The sequence below is a fragment of the Glycine max genome, chromosome 11, assembly GCF_000004515.6.
Source record: "Glycine max cultivar Williams 82 chromosome 11, Glycine_max_v4.0, whole genome shotgun sequence".
NCBI classification, from domain to species: Eukaryota; Viridiplantae; Streptophyta; class Magnoliopsida; order Fabales; family Fabaceae; genus Glycine; species Glycine max.
This window is the reverse complement of record NC_038247.2, coordinates 33,843,728-33,867,103: the sequence shown is the minus strand read 5'-3', so window position 1 is coordinate 33,867,103 and position 23,376 is coordinate 33,843,728. Positions and strand designations below refer to the sequence as shown.

General features: G+C 33.8%; 2 protein-coding genes and 2 pseudogenes across 3 annotated transcripts; 3 read left to right on the top strand and 1 right to left on the bottom strand.

Annotated features, from left to right (window-relative positions):
* The first annotated feature begins 2,912 nt into the window (after positions 1 to 2,912).
* LOC100818377 (receptor-like protein kinase ANXUR2) lies at positions 2,913 to 3,990 on the top strand (annotated as a pseudogene).
* Positions 3,991 to 6,291: 2,301 nt separating this feature from the next.
* On the top strand, positions 6,292 to 6,678 carry LOC100817840 (zinc finger protein 4). Its single transcript, XM_006591694.1, has one exon. It carries the CDS (start codon positions 6,292 to 6,294, stop codon positions 6,676 to 6,678), a length of 387 nt encoding a protein of 128 aa, XP_006591757.1.
* Positions 6,679 to 7,215: 537 nt separating this feature from the next.
* On the top strand, positions 7,216 to 7,814 carry LOC100817310 (dihydroflavonol 4-reductase-like; annotated as a pseudogene).
* Positions 7,815 to 14,387: 6,573 nt separating this feature from the next.
* On the bottom strand, positions 14,388 to 22,937 carry CRK29 (cysteine-rich receptor-like protein kinase). Of its 2 annotated transcripts, none has more exons than XM_041006802.1 (8): positions 22,463 to 22,937; positions 16,937 to 17,331; positions 16,272 to 16,400; positions 15,978 to 16,108; positions 15,592 to 15,805; positions 15,271 to 15,502; positions 14,911 to 15,067; positions 14,388 to 14,822 (listed from the first exon to the last, which is right to left on the bottom strand). In XM_041006802.1, the coding sequence occupies exons 1-8, from the start codon at positions 22,840 to 22,842 to the stop codon at positions 14,508 to 14,510; spliced, it is 1,953 nt and encodes a 650-aa protein (XP_040862736.1). In that variant the 5' UTR covers positions 22,843 to 22,937; the 3' UTR covers positions 14,388 to 14,507. The 2 variants fall into 2 exon arrangements, with proteins under 2 accessions (XP_040862736.1, XP_014619667.1); XM_014764181.3 differs by having other exon boundaries at positions 15,978 to 16,105.
* Positions 22,938 to 23,376: the final 439 nt, after the last annotated feature.

The following is a 23,376-nucleotide window of genomic DNA, read 5'->3' as shown; positions in this document are numbered from 1 at the left end:
CTTTCTAGTGACTTCAGGGATAGAATGGATAGATTGATGGAATCTCATAGGGGAACACAAACACATCTAGTCAGTAGTCAAGACTGTGAGGAAGATAGTGAACACACTAGTATAGATCAATGAACTATGTTCCATGGGGATGGTAAATGGCCAAACATATATTTGTATGTTTTGTATCCAATTAATAGGTGTGTGGATGTTATGAGAGGGAGAGAAAATAATTTTGAGACGAGTCTCCTAATTAAATGACAAAAGTCATCAGACTAATCCTTTCCTTTAGATATAATGATAATAGAAGTAAGTTGTGTCATTAAACAAAAAAAAATCATACATACAATTAAAGGATCAAACTCTTATTAAAATATTTGAGGTAGTCAATCATCTCTCAACTGTGTTTGACCTTGTTGTTCTCCTCGTTATAGACTAATTGGCATAGTTAGGATTTAAAAACATTTAATAAAATAGAAGAAAAAAACACACATTTGATAAGATTTGCATGTTCGCCTAAATGGACTCAAAAAGGCTAGTGACTAGTTTCGTGATGGGTCGCGACACCTTTCATAACCAAACCTCCATTCTCAAAATCCAAAGGCTTTTATGTGTAGTCTCTTCAAACTCCTCCCGCATATTAATCACTCTATTGCAAGCAGTTTGTGCATTGCACGCATGCCCATAAACTAAGCCTTAGTTTAATAGTGATTTATGTCACAACAATTTTCTAACAATTTAGAAAGAGACTGAAGTTCAACTCTTTGATTAAACCAAATATTGACTTAATTGTAGATGCAATTGCCTTTGGTGTTTTGATGATCATCATGATGATATGATGCAATTGATGCAAATGGGCTTTTCAAGATTAAATTCAAGACAATACTTCAAGATTACAAGTCACAACATCAAGATGATCACTAGGATATTAGGAAGGGAATTCCTAATTGAATTAGCAAAAGGTTTGGCCAAGTAATTTAAATTAAAAAGTGTTTTTCAAAGGATTTACTCTCTGGTAATCGATTACCAGAGGATGTAATCGATTACCAGTGGCCAAATATGTTTTACAACAGCTACTAAAATTTGAATTTAAATTTTAGACTGTGTAATCGATTACACAATTTTGGTAATCGATTACCAGCAGTTAGTAAACGTTTTAATTAAAATTTTAAAAGTTGTAATCGATTACACAATTACTGTAATCGATTACCAGACAAGATTTTCAGAAAAATCTTTCTAAGAGTCACAACTTCTCAAAGGGCTTTTTCATGACCACCAATGGTCTATATATATGTGACTTATAACACGAATTTGCTGAGAATTTTTCAGAACAAAAGTGTTTATCCTCTCCAAGAGAAAAAACATTTTATCCTCTTAAGAATTCCTTGGCCAATTCAATTGAAATTCATTAAGGAATTATTTGAGTGCTCAATCTGTAAAATCTATCTCTTTCTAGAGAGATTCATTCTTCTTCTCCTTCTAATTCGTTAAGGGATTAAGAGACCGAGAGTCTCTTGTTGTAAAGGAATTCTAAACACAAAGGAAGGATTGTCCTTGTGTGTTTAGAACTTGTAAAAGGAATTTACAAGATAGTGGAACTCTCAAGCGGGTTGCTTGAGGACTAGACGTAGGCACAAGGGTGTGGCTGAACCAGTATAAATCTGAGTTTTCACTTTCTCTTCTCTTAAACTCCTTTGTTTATTATTGCTTTATATTCATATTCAAATTGTTTTTATTTGAATTAATATTTAAGAAGTTCATTGTTAAGGGAATTTATAACTTGAATAGAAAGTGAAATAGATTTTTAATTGGGGAAGTAGTTTGGAATATCTTAATTCTTTTTATTCAACAAGCTTTGTTTTTTGTTTGTGTGTAAATCTATTAGCTAGCTTCCTTCCTTTCTATGGCAAAAATAGATGTTAACCACCCACACGTAACAACAGGAAATCAATTTCAAACTCAATAAACATTCATTGTTTTCCAAGTGGTAGGGACCAATAGCAAATGTGATAAGGATCAGTATCAACTCCAACAAGTTACTTGTTTTTAAAGAGTTATGATGATGCTGATAGGTTGCAGGTTATAGTTTCAACTAACAGGACCTGCTAGTGCTTACCAAGGCACATTGTCCATCTCATCAATCATGTATGTGATAGCCTTTGTTTTTTGGTTCAGGGGAGGGGAATGTGGAAAAAGTTTGGTGATAGTGCCTCATCTGATGAATGTGTACTGGTTCACAAAATATAGGCCTCAAGGAATGTTTCGGAAGTACTTATTGTCCTCAAGCTCCAGTCATTTAACAAAAATAAGAATGTGTCACTCTAGTTTCTTGTGATTAAGATTAATTGTTCTTAAAAGCTACATATTACTAAAAATATAAAATAGAGCCTTTGTATTAAGAATTTTATATTACAAATAATGAATTTCAAATAAAGAGATGATAAATTTTAAATTAAATTATATCATTAAAAATTCAATTCTAGCCAAATTAGTTTTAGAGAATCAAATCAAGATCTGTCAAATTAAGTTAGAACAATTTCACCTAAATTAAGATGTACTCCATGTTGTAGGCAGCTTAGCTAAGCATAGCAGCTTATATGATGTTGTTATATTGAATTGACATGCTTCCATATTTATACGCTTATGGACAACTCGGCATTACAAATGGTCATAACGCAAAACTTCTAAATTAATATCCTCTCTTGGATTTAGAATCGCTCGTATTAAGCATCATATATATATATATATATATATATATACTATAACTGTTATGTTACGTTTTTCATGATAGCACACTATATCTCTAAGCTAAATGATAACATGATTGACAGGTGAAGCCTGTTAGGAGTTGGATCCTAAGTTTGTGCTGATCGATCTAAAAATTGGATCTGCTACTATCAAGGGATAGAGGGAGACCACAGAAATAGGAGTGGGACCATATGTAAAGGAATGGGGACACATTGCAATTATACAAATCAACCAGATTCCTGGAAAAGGAACTTTATTTAGTGGTGGCGAGTTTACCCAAACAATTCCATATGACATGTATATATAACTATATATATGAGGTACAGACACAGTGTGTATGGTAGGGAAAGGCAAAAAGAGTACAATAGGCCAAATAATAGCTACAGCATGCAGCTGGCTAGGTACTTGTAGATTGAAGCATATGTAATGTAATTACAGTTCCTTCCTTCCTAGCTACCCTCCCTTCAATTCAATTCTAGTACCAAATTAGTTATTATTAAAAAAAAAAAGAAAAAGAAATCAAACCCCACACTAGGAGTCTAGTCTCTCATTACAAGGCCCTCACTACCCTCTGAATTTGAGGTGAAAAAAAGGTTCGATGGATCTCTCTTATGATGACCTATACTCTAGTGATAAGAAAAAAGAATCACTATCATGGAAACGGAGGCTAAAGATCTGCACAGAAGCAGCACATGATCACACTACTTTCACATAGGTCCCAAGTGAACCATCTTATATCATGACATAACACCTTATAAAATTGTTTTCGATAGCAACATGGTGGCCAAACTCTCAGACTTCCAACTTTCCTTATAAGGACCGCATTATGCATCAAAGCAAAAACTATAGACAATATCAACATAAAGGTTTATAGGTATTTAATTTATTTTTGTTTTGTTCTTAGTTTACTGAAAAGAAGTATGCTGAAAGGTTAAACTAATACTTTCACTTATAGGTATATATGGCTATGCTGCTCCAGAGATTCCACAAAACAATACATTAACAGAAAAATGCGATGTCTACTCTTTTGGTGTAGTTCTACTAGAAGTGGTGTGCAAAGACAAGCTAGTAAATGTTGAAAACAGGCAGAAACACCCTGTTGAGGAGAATATTGATCCTAATCTCAAAGGCAAGATTGCCCCAGAGTGTTGGAAAGCATTTATTGATATCACAGAAATATGTTTGAAGTTTGATCCAAATGAGTGACCAGCAATGGGTGAACTGGAGTCATGTTCAAATAGTTTAGCATTTTAGTTAGTCTTAACTCACTTTATCACTGGACACCGTATGCAAACCCAAACCCATATACCTAGTTATATACACTTGGATCCTAAAGTGTATGAATTTTTTTTTCTTAAATACAATAGAGGAGAAGGCATACAGAAGTATAATAGATGAAACTCAAATTAATGATTAACAGTCCTATGTGTAAACATAAGCAAACCAATAATTATAAGTAGTGTCAACTAAAAAGGGTGAACAGTAATCATTACCTATAAAAAGGCAGACGATGACCTCGTACTACTTTGGAATTGGGGAAAACCACAAATGAAATGTATCAAAGCGGAGAATACAAATGAAAACAGAGTAGGGTTAGCAAATGGAATTGGGCTATCAGTTTGAGAACATAATAAACAAAATTCTAATTGCATTTGTACCTTAATTCTTTTTATTAGTAGTTAATATAATTAGAAAAGCTAACAATTACAGCCACTTATACAAACAAACCAGCATCAAAATAGCTAATAATCTCAACAATCAAAAACAATTAAGATACAATCTAAATTTTTCTTAAGTTAACTACTTCTGCTTGTGTGTGTGTGTGTATATTATCCTACATCCTAGGCTTTCCTTCAAAGCAGCAACAATTTGATCAACTAGAAGCTAGGCAACAAAGTTCTATGAATCCAACTTCCTCCATTTCAAAACAGACAATGGCCAGCCATTCTACATCTCTTATTAATGGCATTCCCATCAATGAGGCATCTAACCTTGGGTGGCAGCAGCCTCAAGTTATGGCAAAACCCATCAATTGATTCAAAAATTCCTTTTAAGGAAGAATAAACCATTTTCATTCTTGAAATTCCACTTAAAATGCCTCCATCCCATGCAGTTATAGATTAGAAAGATGAATGCCATACTCCTTAACAGAGACACCTTATACATTTGATACAAATGTGCGGAAAGGAGTACGGGACAGAAAAGGAATTAATTAAGAAAAATTTAAAATAAGAAAGTGAGCAATAACTTTTGGTACAAATGTGCAGAAACTGAAAAGTCATCACAATTAACAGTAGACACTGTTGAATTTCATAGATGACATCATGACAGAATAAAAGAATTTGAACATGAAGAAATCAGTGGGAAAATTAGGGAACCTTTGTTTTCAACTTTCAAAAAATGCAGATTCACAGTACAGCCTTGTTTAGAGTAAAGTCATAGAATGCATTACAAGAGAGAAGACTTAAATATAATCTTCAGGCAAATGTTTGTCAGACTCTATTCCAATAAAAAAAAAAAACCAAACACTATGGAAAGTCATTCCATGCATTAAGAGAGAAGACATAAAAATTGTGTTGAGCCAAATGTCCATCAGACTCTATTCCAATAAAAAAGCAAACACTACAATTTTTAGCTCCGAAAACTAAAAAGTTTTTTTTCTTTCCATCTGATTATTGTAAATTTTTTAAACATGCTTTTATTTTAAGTGGAATTTCAAGTATGTCGTTCAGATAATAAGTTGTATGATCTTCAGGCAAATGTTTGTCAGACTCTATTCCAATAAAAAAAAAAAACCAAACACTATGGAAAGTCATTCCATGCATTAAGAGAGAAGACATAAAAATTGTGTTGAGCCAAATGTCCATTAGACTCTATTCCAATAAAAAAGCAAACACTACAATTTTTAGCTCCGAAAACTAAAAAGTTTTTTTTCTTTCCATCTGATTATTGTAAATTTTTTAAACATGCTTTTATTTTAAGTGGAATTTCAAGTATGTCGTTCAGATAATAAGTTGTATGAAACAATTGGTTATGTAATGTGACTAATGAATCAGCTTAGGCTTGTCTACTGAAAATCAATGTATAAAACGTATTTGTATGCAGACATTAATTAAATGACTTTGACATTTAGGTTTTATGTGAATAAAGGTATACAAAATGTTTTATGTAGTAATTTTCTATTCTGGTGCTTTTTTCCCTTTGGTTTGTGTTCCATTAAACCCTTCTAAGTCTAAAGAAAAACATATATGTTGAATAACAATGAAATTGGGCAGTTTTATTATATTCAACATATTTGTTTGAGGAGGCACTAATGTAATTGAGATAGTTTATATAAGATAAAATCTACATGCATGATTTATATGTTTAGTTTTGAGTTGGATAGTTACTTAGAGAGATTCATGAAATGAATTGGCATCTGCATAAGATTTATTTTGTAGTTGTTACTTGTTCTTAAGATTTGACCTATGATTAAACTTTGTGTAAAAGGAAGTGGAGTTACATTGTTCACAGTCATTAGGTGGACACTAGAATGCTCACAAAAGGGAGAGGACGATGGCAAAGCGCGCAATGCGAATAGGGATGTTCGCTGAAAGGTACACAAGCCTAGCATCTCTGCCTCTTCATGGTTTCACTTTTCAGTTGCTCGGACTTGAAGCTCATGCTCCAATGCACCAAGGACATGTGCATCATCATTCAATGAGGGCTCCTGATATAAGAGCTGCAGCAAAATTTGGTAAAGACTATTTTCGGATGCCGATCTTCTTAGAAGATGATGATGTCGGTCTATTTTGGCTTGGAAGTTTCAGACAGATTAATGAAAGGGGTGGTTTTAATTTGGGGCATGGTGAACATGCTCATAATTCAAATACTAGTTTTGTAGTAGCAATTGCACCTCCAACACAAACATTTGCATCTCCTGATCTCACTCTGAGGCTTTAAGATTTTTCATCTTGATTGAATTCAAATACTAGTTTTGTACTCTTGTGGCATGCACAAACACATCTGTGCAAGCCTCCTCATGTTCTCACTGTAAAGCTTTAAAGCTTTAAAGCTTTTTCATCTTTAGTTTCATTCTCTTTAGACTTTAAATTATTGATTTATGGTGATTGTACTGTACAATGAGACTTGTATTTCAATGGTTTATTTAATTGACTATTGACTATTGATGAATGATGACCGGCTTTTCATTTAAATATTATTGTAGAGGATCGTGATCCGGTTTATTTTATGTTAATAAATTCAAAATGAATCCAACGTAAGACTTCATGTATCTAGCCTAACTCTTTATATATCACTAGGCTTGTAAAGTCTAGTGGGGGTGAGTATTACAAGACAATTTAACAATTGATGCAATGAAAAACATTAAAAAATGAAGATAAAATACTGTATCTTGTAGCCATGATTGGGAAAACAAGCCATAAGCATAGAGTTTAATTGAAATCTATTGTCAGTTGAAACTTAGTTATCAGTGGAAAAATGAAGGAAGGGTGCAGCAAAGTATGCGTCACAGGAGCTAGTGGTTGCATAGCTTCCTCTCTGGTGAAGAAGCTCTTGGCCAAGGGTCACAGCGTCCATGCAACTCTCAGAGACTTGAGTTAGTATAGTATTAATATTCTCTCTGCATGTATATACCATGATTACCATTCTTGAATTTTGATCTAGAATTTGCAATAGCAGAGAATGAGTCAAAGGTGAGCCTCTTAAAGAGCCTTCCACAATCAGAAGGGAAACTAGTGTTGTTTGAAGCTGATATTTACAACCCAAATGACTTTGACCTTGCAATTGAAGGCTATGAGTTTGTCTTTCATGTTGCTACTCCTATGATCCATGATCCTGGCTCCTAGGTTTGCCTCTCAAGTCTAAACTATATCACTCTCTTTAAAACAACTTATAATAGATTTTAATTTTATGAGTCATAGCAGTACAAGAATACTTCTGAAGCGGCAGTGGCTGCGTCAAAAAGCATTGCCCTGTCTTGTGTGAGAGCAGGGACGGTGAAGCGTCTCATCTACATCGCGTCTGTTGTTTCTGCTTCTTCTTTGAACAAGATCTCCGTGAGACTGTTGTTAGAATGAGTGGATGTATATAGGTTTGGAGGTACAATGGTGGTTGCAAGCTAGGTGAGTCAATGAAGGTTCAAATGGTGGTTTATTAAAGAAGAAAAAATGAAAAATGATGAGAATAAGTAACAAAGACTCCTCCTAACTACTGCTACAATTCCTAGACCTAAAATGGCTAACACCCTATACGTGTAAACACTAGCATTGTTCCTTTCTCTAATAATCTATGTTTCTTTCAACAATAACACACAAAAAATAGGCATAAACAATGAACAAAACATGCATCCAGATCCAAAATGAATACTAAGCTTTCGAGAGTGGCCACCTAGAGCGAGGTTGGTCGTGAGTGGGAGTGAGACTGGCCACGAGCACTCAACTGAAAAGGGTTTGTGAAACACAAACAATACTCACTACCACTGATAATTGCCTCCCTATCATGGTGCCACTCGCGAACGGCAGAGTTGAGACAAAGCAGTCAGGTGAAAAGGGTTTGCAAAACCTCACAAAAATCAGAAAAGAAGCAAAACACATACCTTGCGTTGATGTCGGACTCCAACGGAGGATGCTCCACTTCGCGACAGTCACAAACCCCAACGACAGTCACGAACGACGAAGATGAGGAAGGCTGAAAGGGAGAAGAGGAAGGTTGTTTGCAATACTAGCAGGGTCTTATGGGTGAAAGGGAGAAGAGGAAGGCTATTTGCGATACTAGCAGGAGCGCGAGTGGAAAAAAGCTTTTAAGTAAATAATTTGAGTTAACATTGGTTTTTTTAAAGAAAACCGATGTTAACCTCAATTCGTTAACATTGGTTTTCTTTAAAAAACCGATGTTAACTCAAATTATTTACGAAAATTGGCACCTTGCTTTTGTTAACATCGGTTTTTTCAATAACTGATGTTAACCGTGCGATTTAAATGTATAAATTCTAGTAGTGTAATTTCCCACTTACAATTCCTTATGTTTTCTATCAATTTCTTTAAAATTGGATTTGTATTAATCTAAGTACAAACAAAGTCCCTGTAGACTCAACACTCAGACTTTTGTTTTACTTTACTACTTATGACAATTTGGTGCACTTGCAAATGAGTTAACAGAGTACTAGTTGAAAGACACAATGCATATGCCCACTTTTTAAAAACAATGATGATATTCCTATTTTAGGGGCCTAAGGCTTTGGCAGAATTCTCACACCAGCATAAAGTCCCATTAACAAGCATTTTTATGTTAGTAATACGCACAAAGTCCCATTATCAGTATTTGTAAATTCAAAAAATAACACATGTTTTCAGCAACATACACAGAAACAAGCATTTTCATGTTAGTAATACTCACATTAACAAGAAGCAATACACACATCAAAACAAGAACTGGAAATCATCAAAACCAAGAACGAGACCTAGCTTCTCGCTTACCATCACCATCAAAACCAAACACAAACAAGCATTTATAGAAGACTAACCTTTCGTTTCCATGAGTGAGTGAGAGCGAGAGAGAGAGAGAGAATGAGAGTCAGTAGACCTGTGAGTGAGAGCAAGAATGAGAGCCCAAGAGCAAGAACAAGATGATAGCGAGAGCGACAACGAGAACGATGTGGCCGTGCTGCTGCAGAGAGTGCGTGAGAGTGAGAATGAGAACGATAGTGCGAGAGATGAGTGAGAGCGAGAATGAGAGCACGAGAGATGAGTGAGAGCAAGAACGAGAGTGTGAGAGTAAGAGATGATTTAGAATGAGCGCGAGAAGAGGAAGAGACAAATTTAATTTAACTAACACAATATCGATTCTTTGGAAAACCGATGTTAACATGAGTTCGTTAATGTTGGTTTTTGGAAAACTGATGTTAACATAAGTTTGTTAACCTCGATTTTTGACAAAATCGATGTTAACGAACTCACATTATTTATGAATATATCACTGCGTTTTTGTTAACATCGATCTATGAAAAAATCAATGTTAACATACCAATATTATATCCATTCTTTCTACTAGTGACATGATAAGTATTTTTTTACGTATGATGAAACAAAAATAAAATAGGCTATTTTAGAAAATTAACTCTTTTCATCATCTTATTGCAACATATATGTTTTCAAAAGGATTATATTATTTATATGATTTGCGTGTGTACTTAGTCTCAAAGTCAACTTGATCACATTTTATATACGTATGTCTGGAGGCTTCACTGCATGATATAACATGTGTTTAATATACTATTTTTTAAAAAATGCGATATTTTGTTTAAAAAACACACTACCCCCACCAAAAAACCGAAACTCTTGGTAGCTAGTGAAGCTTCTCTATGTAATTGCACAAAAGCCAACATTTCCATACAAGGGCTGGCCTAGCTATTACATTTTTAGGTCTAAAGTAACTTTAAAGTGAGACTTTTTGAAAATATATCAATATTTGTTTTATGTAATAAACTAAGAATGACATTTTATTAAAATAGTTGTATTTTTTATTGAAAGATGATCTTTCAAATACATTATGAAATATGAATCATTTATTAAATTAATATAATAGAAAAATATTGATATTTTTTACTTTTAAGTTTTAACATAAGTACATGTACAAAATTGGATTTTGAATTATTGGAAAGAAAGTTTAAAAAGTAACATATAAGAATCAATTTATAAAGAATCAATTTAACACATTCACATAAATTAAACAAAACAAATGAAAAAAAATAGCACTAGTCTTATACCTTATAAAATAAAGTCTAGTTAGTATCTTATTGACTTTTTCATATTTGGAAAAAGTTGAAAATTAGAGATCATAATGTTATTCTTTAAAGAATTCATTCTCTCTTGCCTACTAATGTCGACCTAATGGTTGGAGTTGGGGTAGATACATGAGGACTTAGATTTTGATCTCATAAAAAAAATGAAAAATTGTAATTTTTTTTCCAAGGCAAAAATGAACTTTATTAATAGGGCACAAATTGTGACCCTATAGAAGAACATATACTAAGAGGCAAAATATCAAGCTAAAAACTCTTAAGACACTCCAAAGGAGACATTCACCAATTGGCAAAAGAAATACTACTAGAGCATGGACCTTTGTAACGAAACTGGATCGACCAAATCCCCTGAATATCAGAAAAATTAGTTATTAATTAAAATTTAGCTATTTATTAAAATTTATATGCTTGTTTACTCTATTGTGCATGTGCAGACATTTAACTACAATTTCAATTATTGATGTTCTAATAATGATTATAAGTCATCAAACTAGACAACCAAATGTAATTAAAATAAGGTTCTTTTGTAAATATCTTAAAAGTTTTGTACATCAATTAAGTGAAATAACTGATGTAAAAAGTACTAGCCTTTTTTCTTTCTCAAAATTAACAACTGTTACTATATCACTAAATAAAAATATTAAAATAAATGAAAAAGGACAAAATAAAGGAGAAATTTAAATAATTAAATTTTAAATATAAATTCTATTTTTAAAAATTATCAGAATGATTGGACAGATTCAGATTAAAATAAAATAAAAAATTAAATTCAAATAAATTAGTCGGATTATAATTTGAATTATCTAGTTTTTCAGAACTAAATTATTTAATTTAATTTGAATTATCAAGTTTTTCAGAATCTATCTAGTCCATTAAACACCTCAAATATATGTGGTTTATAACTTTTTTTATATCAATGGAGTTTCTTTTTCAAGCAAACCAATTAAAGATATTGGGTGGTGTACTAGTCTTCTTTATAATTTATATTTTATTTTATTTTAAAAAATAAAACATTTACTTTTGGTGTCATAAATACCTACCCATCATGTAATAAATTAAAGGTTAAATTACTCATTTAATTTCTATAGTTTCATGATTTGTACCTTTTAGTCCACATAGTTTGAAAGTGGTATTTTTAGTTCCTATAATTTACATTTTAATTTTCTTTTAGTCTCTATAGTTTAAAAATAATCTTTTTAATCCTTATCATTTATATTTTAATTATTTTTTAATCCTTATAGTTTGAAAGTAATTTTTTTAGTTCCAATAATTTATATTTTAATTACCTTTTAGTCCTTAATATAAAAATATATATAAAAATAATTAGCTACAAATTAATTATAAATTATTAACTATTTTTTATTATAAATTATCTTACGATAAATTAGTTACGAATTACTTGCTAATATTTTTATAGTTAATTGTAATTGATAATATTACTCATATTTTGATGGTAAAGACTAAAAAAAAATTAAAATATAAAATATAAGGACTAAAAAAACCACTTTCAAATTATATGGACTAAAAGAGAATTAAAATACAAATTATAAGGATTAAAAAACCATTTTCAAATTAGATGGACTAAAAGAGAATTAAAATATAAACTATAGAATTTATAAAAATTACTTTAAAATTATAATGACTAAAAGATAGAAATAATGAAATTATAAAGACCAAATGAGTAATTAAAACTAAATTAAATAGTAAGTTCGTCCTACAAAATTACCAGCTCAACCTCAAATCTTCTAAGTACAATTTCTCATGCGCCTCCCAACTCGAGGACTCAACAAAGTTTTACATAAGAAACTTTTAGGAAATGAAAATGTTTAATGAATACCCAAGAACCTATTCAACACCTTGAGAGAAAAAAAAAAGTAAAAAAATAAAAATAAATATGATAAATGAAATAGAAAGAAATAAAAATATTAATAAAATGTTTTAAATAAATGATGATTCATTTGTTATTATTCTTTAGCAAATGCTCACAAGGAGCAGACCAATCTGGCGCCTCTCAAGAGGTGGAGCTATTTGTCTTGGCACCTCCTAGCTACACTTGCAAAAGTACTGTTTTTGCTGAACAATTTAGGTCCTGGTGGAGGAGAGCAAGATGACACCTCATGTATGAGAACAAAAACAAAACCAGAAGGCGCTAATTGAGATGGTGCCTCCTCCTACCGCCTACATGGCAAAAACAACTCGTTCGTGCAAATAAATATTTTTTTAACACCTGTTTGGTATTTTTGTTTTTTAACACTAGTTTTTTCATTTAGTCCCACCTTCTTGATTCTTCTTGCTTATCTTCTTTTGACAAAGAAGATACCTTTAGGCAACTCCAATAGAGCTTTCTTAGAGACCTGCCTCGAACTTTCTCCTCTACCATGGTTTTTTAATCTTTAGAATACTAATCCAACCTAAACAAATTGCAAATGTCATTACGTTATACCACTAGAACCCGAAACAGGTGTTTGAATGCTGACTGACCTAGAAAGATCTACCGTAACACCAACCGAATGGTCAATGTTAGTAAATGCAAGACCAAACATTGACCTAATGGGCATAGGGGAGCTAGAAAACATGAAGGCACACAAGAAACCTCAGGCGGCAGATCTTCCACCGTCAAAGACCCCCATTTCTTTACCAATACAGAGTAGAGCGCATCAAACCTAACCCCACACAATGAAATGGAAAGAGACAAAAGCAAAAGGGAAAAAAAAATACTTGATATAGATCACTAGCAAGAACAAAAGGAAAAATGGTCAAACATCCTCAGACAAGAACTAATTAAAGAAGAAAGAAAAGGACAAATGCATAAAAACACTTCATATCTTTACATACACGCACATATAGTAGGGTTATGAGAGAAATCATCAACAGCCAAAAAGTCACCTACACACCCAACAACTAAAACGTGGCACCGCTCTAGTAAAAATCTTTAAGGAGAAAACCCAAAGGGTCAAAACCAAAATTTGAACAGGCAACAAAAATGGAAAAAAAAAAAAAAAAAAAAAAAACTTGTTAGCAAACTCGACAATCAAGACTTCCTCAAAAGCCAACTCATCAGTTACTCGAGCAGATTGACTTAGGGGCAACTATTATTATGGAAAAGTAACATGACCAAGCACTTAGCTCGAGCCTTGACTAGATAACCCCAGGACTCAACCTTGGTACAAGGACTACTGCCACTCGATAGCTCACCCCCATCTTCCTCATGGTCCTATAGTCATGTCAAACAGTTAATGTAGTCGTAAAGTCATGCACACATCAAGAATGGCACACGACAAGAATGACATTGTGCCTCGAGACCCACAAATAACTTGTTGGTATGCATTCCACACCATGAACCTGGAGTGCTGCAAAATCCATGGACACAAGAAGCCCCTCCCTATGTGAGGAAGACACTCTTTCATAGACACAACTTTAATAACTCATAGTTCATCTCAAAACAAGGGTCGCTTACAAAGTTAATTATGTGTGTATATGCAAGTTAATTAGTTTAAAATAGTTGTGCTTGTTGTGTTGCTATTAACAAATGTAAAAGCCTTCTAGTTGTGATGTGACTATAGAAACCTCAAAAATCATAATATTACAAATGCAAAGGACTCTAGACAGAAATTTAAAATAGAGTAATTATGACATTTCCTAAGGCTTCGTAAATTTTGCTCGATACTCTTCTTTTTTCTACCTCTACCTTAACCATTCTCAATTGTTTGAAAAATGTTACACTAACATCCCCGACATACACATTACACTGACACTTACTGTTACTCAAGGAACACATAAATTATGCAATGTAACCTTGAATGAAGCGTTGCAAAAACCTTAAAGAAAGGAATTGAAGGAATCGTGTGCATTCTTAAGAAAACTCAGGTGTAATATGCTATTTCAAATAAGAATCACACATTATTGTACCAATTTTTAAAAATGATTTGGACATGAATTTTTTCATTTGCATCATATAATTATTAATTAATCATCGAACAGGTACTATAGAATTGGAGGGAGTAACATTAGATGTAGAGGAACCAGTTGAAGCAGAGATAACTCTGTGAAGCCTTGAATTTGATCCAATAAAAATAGGCATTGAAGGTCTCATATGCTGAAGTAAGTCATTGCAACTAAGTAGGACTACAACTTCAGACATGGATGGCCTCATTGCAGCCGATGCTTGAGTGCACAACAAAGCAATGCTTATGACTTTCTTCACTTCTTCTGCGTCATAGTTATTAGGGTCTAAGCTTTTGTCCACTAACTCCAAAAGCATGCCTCTCTCATGCAACTTCCATGCCTATTATAAGCAAAACCAAGGGTCATATAGTAAAATTGTACAAAAAAAACAACCAATTTTCGGTGTATATTAATGGGAAATTCCGTACTCGTCGAAGAAGATATTCTTCATCACCATCATCATCAACTTTCACATCTGTACTCTTTTGACCACTTATGATTTCTAATACTACAATTCCATAGCTGTATGTATCAGCCTTTTCTGATAATTGACCTTGGAGTACATATTCAGGTGCTGTGTATCCCCTGAAAAGTGCATATATATAATTAATAAAAGAACACTCACACATAGCATGTTATATTTTTCCCACGTAAGATTTTAATTGTCTCTTTTGCTACAGTTTTATGCTCAAATAAATGTCAAGAAATTCAACTGAGATGCATATGGGGGCAATGCATTTAACCCTTTAAAATTTTCAAGTTGAGCCATTCATTTTGTTTTGACTTACAATGTTCCTGCAACTCTTGTGCGAATATGAGATTTATCCCCTGGAAGGAGTTTCACCAACCCAAAGTCAGAAATTTTGGGCTGAAGTTGTTCATCCAAGAGGATGTTGCCACTCTTAATATCTCTATGTATGATAGAAACATGAAATTCCTCATGTAGATAAGTCAATCCCCTTGCTGTGCCCAAAATTATATCGTAGCGTTGTTTCCAGTTGAGGGAACCTTTTCTTTTTCCTGTTTCCCAAGTTTACATGCTCAAAACATTAGAGGAGAAAAGAAAAGGATTAGGAAAGTACAACCTACACAAATCACAATTTAGTTACCAAATATGAATTTGTCTAAGCTGGTGTTTGCCATGTATTCATAAACAAGGATTCTTTCTTCGCCTATACTGCAACAACCAAGAAGCCGAACAAGATTTCTATGATGAACATTACTTATAACTGTTACTTCACTTTCAAATTCATCATCCATCTGGTTGGAATTTCCTGAAATTAATTTCTTGACAGCAACAATTTTTCCATTTTTCATGGTTCCCTATTCGGTAGCATCAAAATTAAAAATTATCACTAGATGTGTAGCTTATAATTAATATTGTCTTTTGATCATACTTATGTTATGGAGATTTCAGTTGACAAGTTTACATTAAAAAAGAACAAGAAAAATTTTTGCAATCGCAATTGAAATCTGAGGAATAATTCAAGTTTACCTTGTATACTGCACCAAAGCCTCCTTCTCCTAATTTATTTTTCTCGCTAAAATTTTTTGTTGCAGCTTTCAAGTCACTATACTTGTACTTGGTTGGAGCTTTCAACTCAGTTGCTCCCATTATGGTACCTGCTATTTAAAATATGAGTTTGATTTTTCGTTATAAATAAAGCCATGGATTCATAACAATGGTTGCTTTTTTAAGAGAAAAAAAAAAAAGACATGATAATTGTATAATAGTTGGATAGAAATGTGATATTGTTTTTGTTTATAAAGAGTTTCCAGATAGTCTTACTTCTAGGAACTCTCTTAGGACTTTGGGATCCGCTATGCCTGGGTAATAATGGAATAAGGATCACAACAAGGAGTGCACCTACTACACCACCACCAATAATGGCCCACTTCTTGATTGAACCTTCTTCTCCTTCAAGACAGAAAAAAAGTTGACCTCAAATATTCCAAATGATGTGTCCGTCCAAGATGTTGATATTACAATATAAGAAAAGTATTAGTAATACGTTTTGAACTCATTCTTTAATATTAATAAAAATTTAGAGTTTAATTTCAATGCATTTTTTAAGTGCATCGAGATCAAAGATAAATCACATTATGTATAAATTTAAGGTAGTTGTGTTATAAAAATAAAAATAAAAACTTAACATAAATATCAATTTTAAATTGATTGATTGTATAAAAACGCGGTACACTTTCAGTGCATATGCACTATTTTCTCTAAAATTGTCTGGACAAAGTAATTATGGAATTTCGAAAAGAAGAATTACGTGAAGCTTATGAAATTTCTTGATTTCCAATAAACTTAAATACCAATATATTGTGTTAGAAAAAGAGTTGATTAAGAGAATATATAACTATCTTTATACCCATAAGAGATGGCACCACTCTAGCCCATTTTTATGCAGTCAATTCAACATTTATTAAATGGGGTTATGGCATTTGTACCTTGTTTTAAAAAGGAAGTGATATCAATGGTTTGGTTATCAGCAAAGAAGGGTGTCGCCGAGTATCTCATAAAGCACACAGGAGGATCGAATCCCCTACCATTTGTACTGGGAAGACAATCTTGTAAGTCTCTCTGTTCTGCTGACAAACAATCCAAACAAGTGTCTTGTGTGAGAGTTTCAGCACATTGTCCAATGGCATAGATTGCACCGCCTTCCACTTGTGTCTTGGTAGCTGCAAAGTAGCCACTAATTTTTGGTGTTGCTATTTGTAGATCCATCAGCACTTGGCGTCCAACTGCACCAAAACCAGTGCTTTCATCTGCAGTCTGATTTCCACAAAGTGTGTGGATGCTAGAAATGAGATTCTGCTTGAAGAAGTCATTGTTCTCGTACCTCAACAGTCAAACACGGTTGAAATCATCAAACTGTTAGATATTAATTAGAAAATTAATAATAGCAAGTTTCTAAGCTTATAATTATGAGTCTTATAATTGTGCAATATTCTAAGTTAAAAATTGTAAGTTACTAAGTCAAGATTGTGAGTTACGAAGTCTTGTAGTTTTTCATTAGTATTTAGTATCTTGGAATAAGGTATTAAGCATTTATGTGATTAGTCAAATGGTCACTCTATTCTAATATAAATAGGGGATCATACTCTTGTATTTGGTGTGGCAAAGAAATAAAATCTTCTTCTTCCAACAAAGTGACATCAGAGCTTGAGTTCTAGAGTGTTGAGAGAGAAACACTTTGTGAGTTGAGAGATGACAAACAATGGCTTGAGTATGTTTCAATTCCCTTGACTTACCAAAGGGAATTATGATAATTGGTGTCGTCGCATGAAAGCCTTGTTAGGTTCTCAAGATGCCTGGGAGATTGTAGAGAAAGGTTATACCCAACCTCAAAATGAGGCTACTTTGTCACCAAATGAGAAGGAGACTTTGTTGAATTCGAAGAAGAAGGATCAACAACCACTTGCTTTCATTCATCAAGGTTTGGATGAAGCTATGCTCGAGTTGGTGTCAAATGCAACCACATCCAAAGAAGCATGGGAGATTTTGAAAACCTCCCTTGAAGGTGTTGATAAGGTAAAAAAAGGTGTGCCTACAAACTCTACATAGAGAGTTTGAATCATTGCATATGAAGGAATTCGAATCTATCTCGGATTTTGGCAATAAGGTGTTGGCTATTGTGAACCAAATGAAGCGTTATGGAGAAAATATGGAAGATGTCTATGTGGTAGAAAAGATCCTTCGCTCCTTAATCGCTAAATTTGATTATGTGGTTTGTGCTATTGAAGAGTCTAAGGATTTAGACTCAATGGTCGTAGACCAATTGATGGGTTCTCTTCAAGCCTATGAAGAAAGGTTCAATAGAAGACATGATGAGCCATTGGAGCAAGTCTTCAAAGCCAAAGCTTCTTTGAAAGAAAATGGAGGAGAAAGTAGTCAAAGAGCACCTGGACGTGGAAGAGGACGTGGTCATGGCCAAGGAAGAGGAGGAAGAGGAGATCGTGATAATTTTGACAACAATGAATGTAGGAGCCATCAATCCACTAGAAGTCGTGGAAGAGAAAGAGGAAGAGGTAGAAACAATTATGAAAAAGCATATGAAAGGAGGTATGATAAATCTAATGTTGAATGTTTTAATTGTCATAAATATGGCCATTACTCTTGGGAGTGTAGAACTAATGTTGAAGAGAAGGTCAATGTTGTTGATGATAAAGAAGTTGAAGAGCCAACACTACTGCTATCACTTAATAATGGTGAGAAGGAAGACAAATGCTTATGGTATCTTGACAATGGAGCAAGCAATCACATGTGTGGATGCAAAGAGAAAATTGTGGAACTTGATGAGAAGGTGAAAGGAAATGTTTCCTTTGGAGATTCTTCCAAGGTGCAAATCCAAGGAAAGGGTACCATTTTAATTTCTTTAAAAGATGGTGCTCACAAATTAATCACAGTTGTTTACTATGTTCCTAAACTAAAAATCAATATTTTGAGTTTGGGACAACTTGTTGAAAAGGGGTATGAAATTTATATGAAAGATTGTTGTTTATGGCTTCGAGATAAAAATTCTAATTTGATTGCCAAGGTGTTTATGTTAAGAAATAAAATGTTCACTTTGAACATTAAAACCAATGAAGCAAAATGTTTGAAGGCTAGCATAAAAGATGAATCATGGTGTTGGCATATAAGATTTGGGCACTTGAATTTTGGAGCACTAAAATCCTTAGGAGAGGATAAGATGGTGAAAGGGATGCCTCTCATCAACCATCCTTATCAATTGTGTGAAGCATGTCTCCTTGGAAAGCATGCAAGAAGGAGTTTTCCAAAAGAAGCTAATTCAAGAGCAAAGGAGCCTCTCCAACTTGTTTACACCGATGTGTGTGGCCCAATCAATCCTCCTTCATGTGGTAACAATACATATTTCTTGCTTTTTATTGATGATTATAGTAGAAAGACTTGGGTTTATTTTCAAAAGCAAAAATCTGAGGCATTTGTAGCTTTTAAAAATTTTAAAGCTCTTGTGAAAAAGGAGAGTGGTTATGTAATCAAAGCTCTAAGATTCAATAGAGGTGATGAATTCACATCAAAAGAATTTAATGAATTTTGTGAAAAACATGGGATTCGTCACCCTCTAACGATTCCTAGATCTCCACAACAAAATGGGGTAGTGGAGAGAAAAAATAGAACTATTCTTAATATGACTAGATGTATGTTGAAGGCTAAAAATATGCCAAAGGAATTTTGGGCCGAAGCTGTTGCATGTGCCGTTTATTTGTCCAATCGCTCCCCAACAAAGAATGTCAAAGATCAAACACCACAAGAAGCATGGAGTGGAATGAAGCCAAGAGTTGATCACTTGAGAGTATTTGGGAGCATTGCATATGCTCATGTACCCGACCAAGGAAGATTCAAGCTTGATGATCGAAGTGAGAAACATGTGTTCATTGGCTATGATGCAAGCTCAAAAGACTACAAATTGTACAATCCAAACAATGGGAAGACAATTGTGAGCCGAGATGTCGAGTTCTATGAAGAAGGCACATGGAATTGGGAGGGGAAAGAAGACACTTATGATTTTTTTCCCGTACTTTGAAGAAAGAGATGAAGAAGCCTTGACTCCAAATGATTCAACTCCAGCTCCTTCACCAACTCCTTCAACCAATGAAGCCTCATCATCTTCCGAAGGGAGTTCAATTGAAAGGCCAAGAATAATGAAAAATATTCAAGAATTATATGATGAAACTGAAGTTATAAATGATTTGTTTTGTCTTTTTTTTGACAGTGAACCCTTAAACTTTGATGAAGCAATGAAAGACAAAAGGTGGAGACAAGCCATGGAAGAAGAAATCAAAGCCATTGAGAAGAACAACACTTGGGAGTTATCAAGCCTTCCCAAAGGTTGTGAAGCAATTGGAGTCAAATGGGCGTTCAAAATCAAGAAGAATGCAAAAGGAGAGGTTGAGAGACATAAAGCAAGACTCATAGCTAAAGGCTACAAGCAACAATATGGAGTTGATTATGATGAAGTGGTTGCACCGGTTGCCCGCATGGAGACAATTCGTCTTGTTATTTCCTTGGCAGCTCAAATGAAGTGGAGAATTTTTCAGCTTGATGTAAAATCGGCATTTCTAAATGGCTATTTTGAAGAAGATGTCTATGTTGAACAACCAACGGGTTTTGTCATCGAAGGTCAAGAAGGAAAAGTCTTGAAATTGAAAAGGGCGTTGTATGGTCTAAAGCAAGCATCGAGGGCATGGAATAGTCGCATTGATAAGTACTTCCAAGACAATGAGTTTGTTTGTTGTCAAAATGAGTATGCTCTTTATGTTAAAGCTTTTAATAGTGGTGATGTCTTGTTTATTTGTCTTCATGTGGATGACCTTATCTTTATCGGCAATAACCCAAATTTGTTTGAAGACTTCAAGGAGTCTATGTCTCATGAATTTGAGATGACAGATATGGGACTCATGTCATATTACTTGGGAATGGAAGCGAAGCAAATGGAGAATGGTATCTTTGTCTCACAAGAAAGCTACACAAAATAAGTGTTGAAGAAATTTAATATGCTTGATTGCAATCCCGTGAACACACCTATGGAAGGTGGCTTGAAGTTATCAAAGTTTGATGAAGGAGAGAAGGTAGACCCCACGATCTTCAAGAGTCTTGTGGGGAGTTTGAGGTATCTAACCAATACAAGGCCCGATATTCTATATGCGGTGAGAGTTGTGTGTCGCTTTATGGAGGCTCCTACCTCTACTCATCTAAAAGCCGCAAAAAGAATTCTTCGTTACTTGAAGGGTACAATTGATTTTGGATTGTTTTATTCTCCCTCCAATAACTTTAAGCTTGTGGGGTTTTGTGATAGTGATTTTGCAGGAGATGTTGATGATAGAAAAAGTACTACCGGATTTTGTGTTTTTTATGGGTGATTGTGTTTTTACATGGAGTTCTAAGGAGCAAGTTATTGTGACACTTTCTACTTGTGAAGTCGAGTATGTAACTGCAACTTCTTGCACATGTCATGTCATTTGGCTAAGAAGATTGGTGAAGGAACTTTACTTGTTGCAAAAGGAAAGCACAAAGATCTATGTTGATAATAGATTTGCACAAGAGCTTGCCAAGAATTATGTGTTCCATGAACGAAGTAAGCATATAGATACAAGGTATCATTTTATTAGAGAGTGCATTGCCAATAAAGAAGTAGAATTGACTCATGTGAAGACTTAAGATCAAGTTACGGATATTTTCACCAAGCCTCTCAAATTTAAAGATTTTCGAAGATTGCGAGCAAAACTTGGTGTGCATAAGAATTTTCCAATTAAGGGAGGATGTTAGATATTAATTAGAAAATTAATAATATAAAATTTTTAAGCTTATAATTATGAGTCTTATAATTGTGCAATTTTCTAAGTTAAAAGTTGTAAGTTACTAAGTCAAGGTTGTGAGTTACGAAGTCTTGTAGTTTTTCATTAGCATTTAGTATCTTGGAATAAGGTAATTAATAAGAAAATTAATCTTGAAATAAAATCTTCTTCTTTCAACACAAACTTCAAAGTTAATTAATTCTAACCTAGTTTTTCATGAACGGCCAACCTACATGTTCTTGTGATGAAAACAGATCTAACACATCTAGATCCTCACAGTTTCTATTAGCTAGTTGGTAATTTGTGGTAAATGTCAATTTATATATCCTCCATGTTTGAGTCAGGTTGGACTATTGTACGTGGCAAAACTCATTGTCTTTGAGTATAAGAAAGTTACATATTCAAAACTTGAATTCAACGTCGATTATTAAGCAGAAAAAATCTTGTCAAAATTGATCGACTCATATAGTTGTTTTTTTTTTCCTTTTTCTTTTTTAAATTCTTAAAACTCAGTCCTACAGTTTATAGGACTAATGACGAAGCTAGTCTTCTTCATCTTAGCCCTCTAAGTGTCGCGTAAAATTCTCTCTTTTTTCTTTCCCCAAAGGGTACACACCAAGACTAGTATTGAACAAATATTAGATGGAAGTGTACCTGAGGATGCAGCCATCATAAATGGCACGGGCAGTATTCATGGTGGAGCAGTTGCGGACTGTGGCTGCGGCCACAGCGAAACAGGTGACGCAGTCAGTGTTGGAGAGGTAGTTCCTGCATTGGAACATTGCATAGACAGGATCCGTTCCGGTGGTTGATTGAGCCGTGACAAAGTGCTTGCTTTGGTTGCTCACCAGCTGCGATTTCAGGTTTGCCAAACTAGCGTTTAGATTTTGGAAGAAGTTGGCCGAGTCGTGTACCGAGACTACACTGCACTCAAATTTGAGTATAAGGGTTTGAGGGTCTCCAACTGCACCCTCAAAGTTCCACCATGACCACAACACCAACAAAGTTAATGCCACGAGCTTGAGTTGCACCATTTTCTTGGGATTCTCAAATTAACTCGCTTAAATCTAAGGTTGAAAAGATGGGTGGATATATTGGCCTCAAATAAAACAGTCTAGTTACTTGAATGTTCAACGGATGGACGAAGATAATGTAAACTTATTTAGTGGTCCAAAACTATATATATTATGGTCCCAATAAATTTCTATTCAACATGTAATATGTAATTGAATATTATTAATTATTTTTTATAAATTAAAAAATTTGAATGCTTATCATAAGAAATTTATTTTAATAATGGACATGTATCTAATAATTTCTTCTAAGATAATATGCATGTCTGAGAGATGCATGGAGGACAATGTTTTTATCAGGTTATATATATATATTGAAGGACTTTAATTTATGATGACATCGAAGTGCATGGTCACCTATATGAGCTGTAGTCAACGCGGATAAGCTGCTAAGTAACCTTTGCATGTGCATAATTAAGATAAGATTAAGATGTATAAAACAACGGACCACTCATTAACACTGACAGCATAATTAATGATCTATAACAAAATTAA

Excerpts from the sequence above, each read along its gene's own strand:
- CRK29 (XM_041006802.1), bottom strand. The coding sequence starts at position 22,842 with ATGGTGCAACTCAAGCTCGTGGCATTAACTTTGTTGGTGTTGTGGTCA. Across the intron at positions 16,401-16,936 it reads CACTTCCTTTTTAAAACAAG|GAGAAGAAGGTTCAATCAAG; the intron begins GTACAAATGCCA and ends TCTGTCTTGAAG. Across the intron at positions 14,823-14,910 it reads AAGAATATCTTCTTCGACGA|GCATGGAAGTTGCATGAGAG; the intron begins GTACGGAATTTC and ends TGCTTATAATAG.
- LOC100817840 (XM_006591694.1), top strand. The coding sequence starts at position 6,292 with ATGGCAAAGCGCGCAATGCGAATAGGGATGTTCGCTGAAAGGTACACA.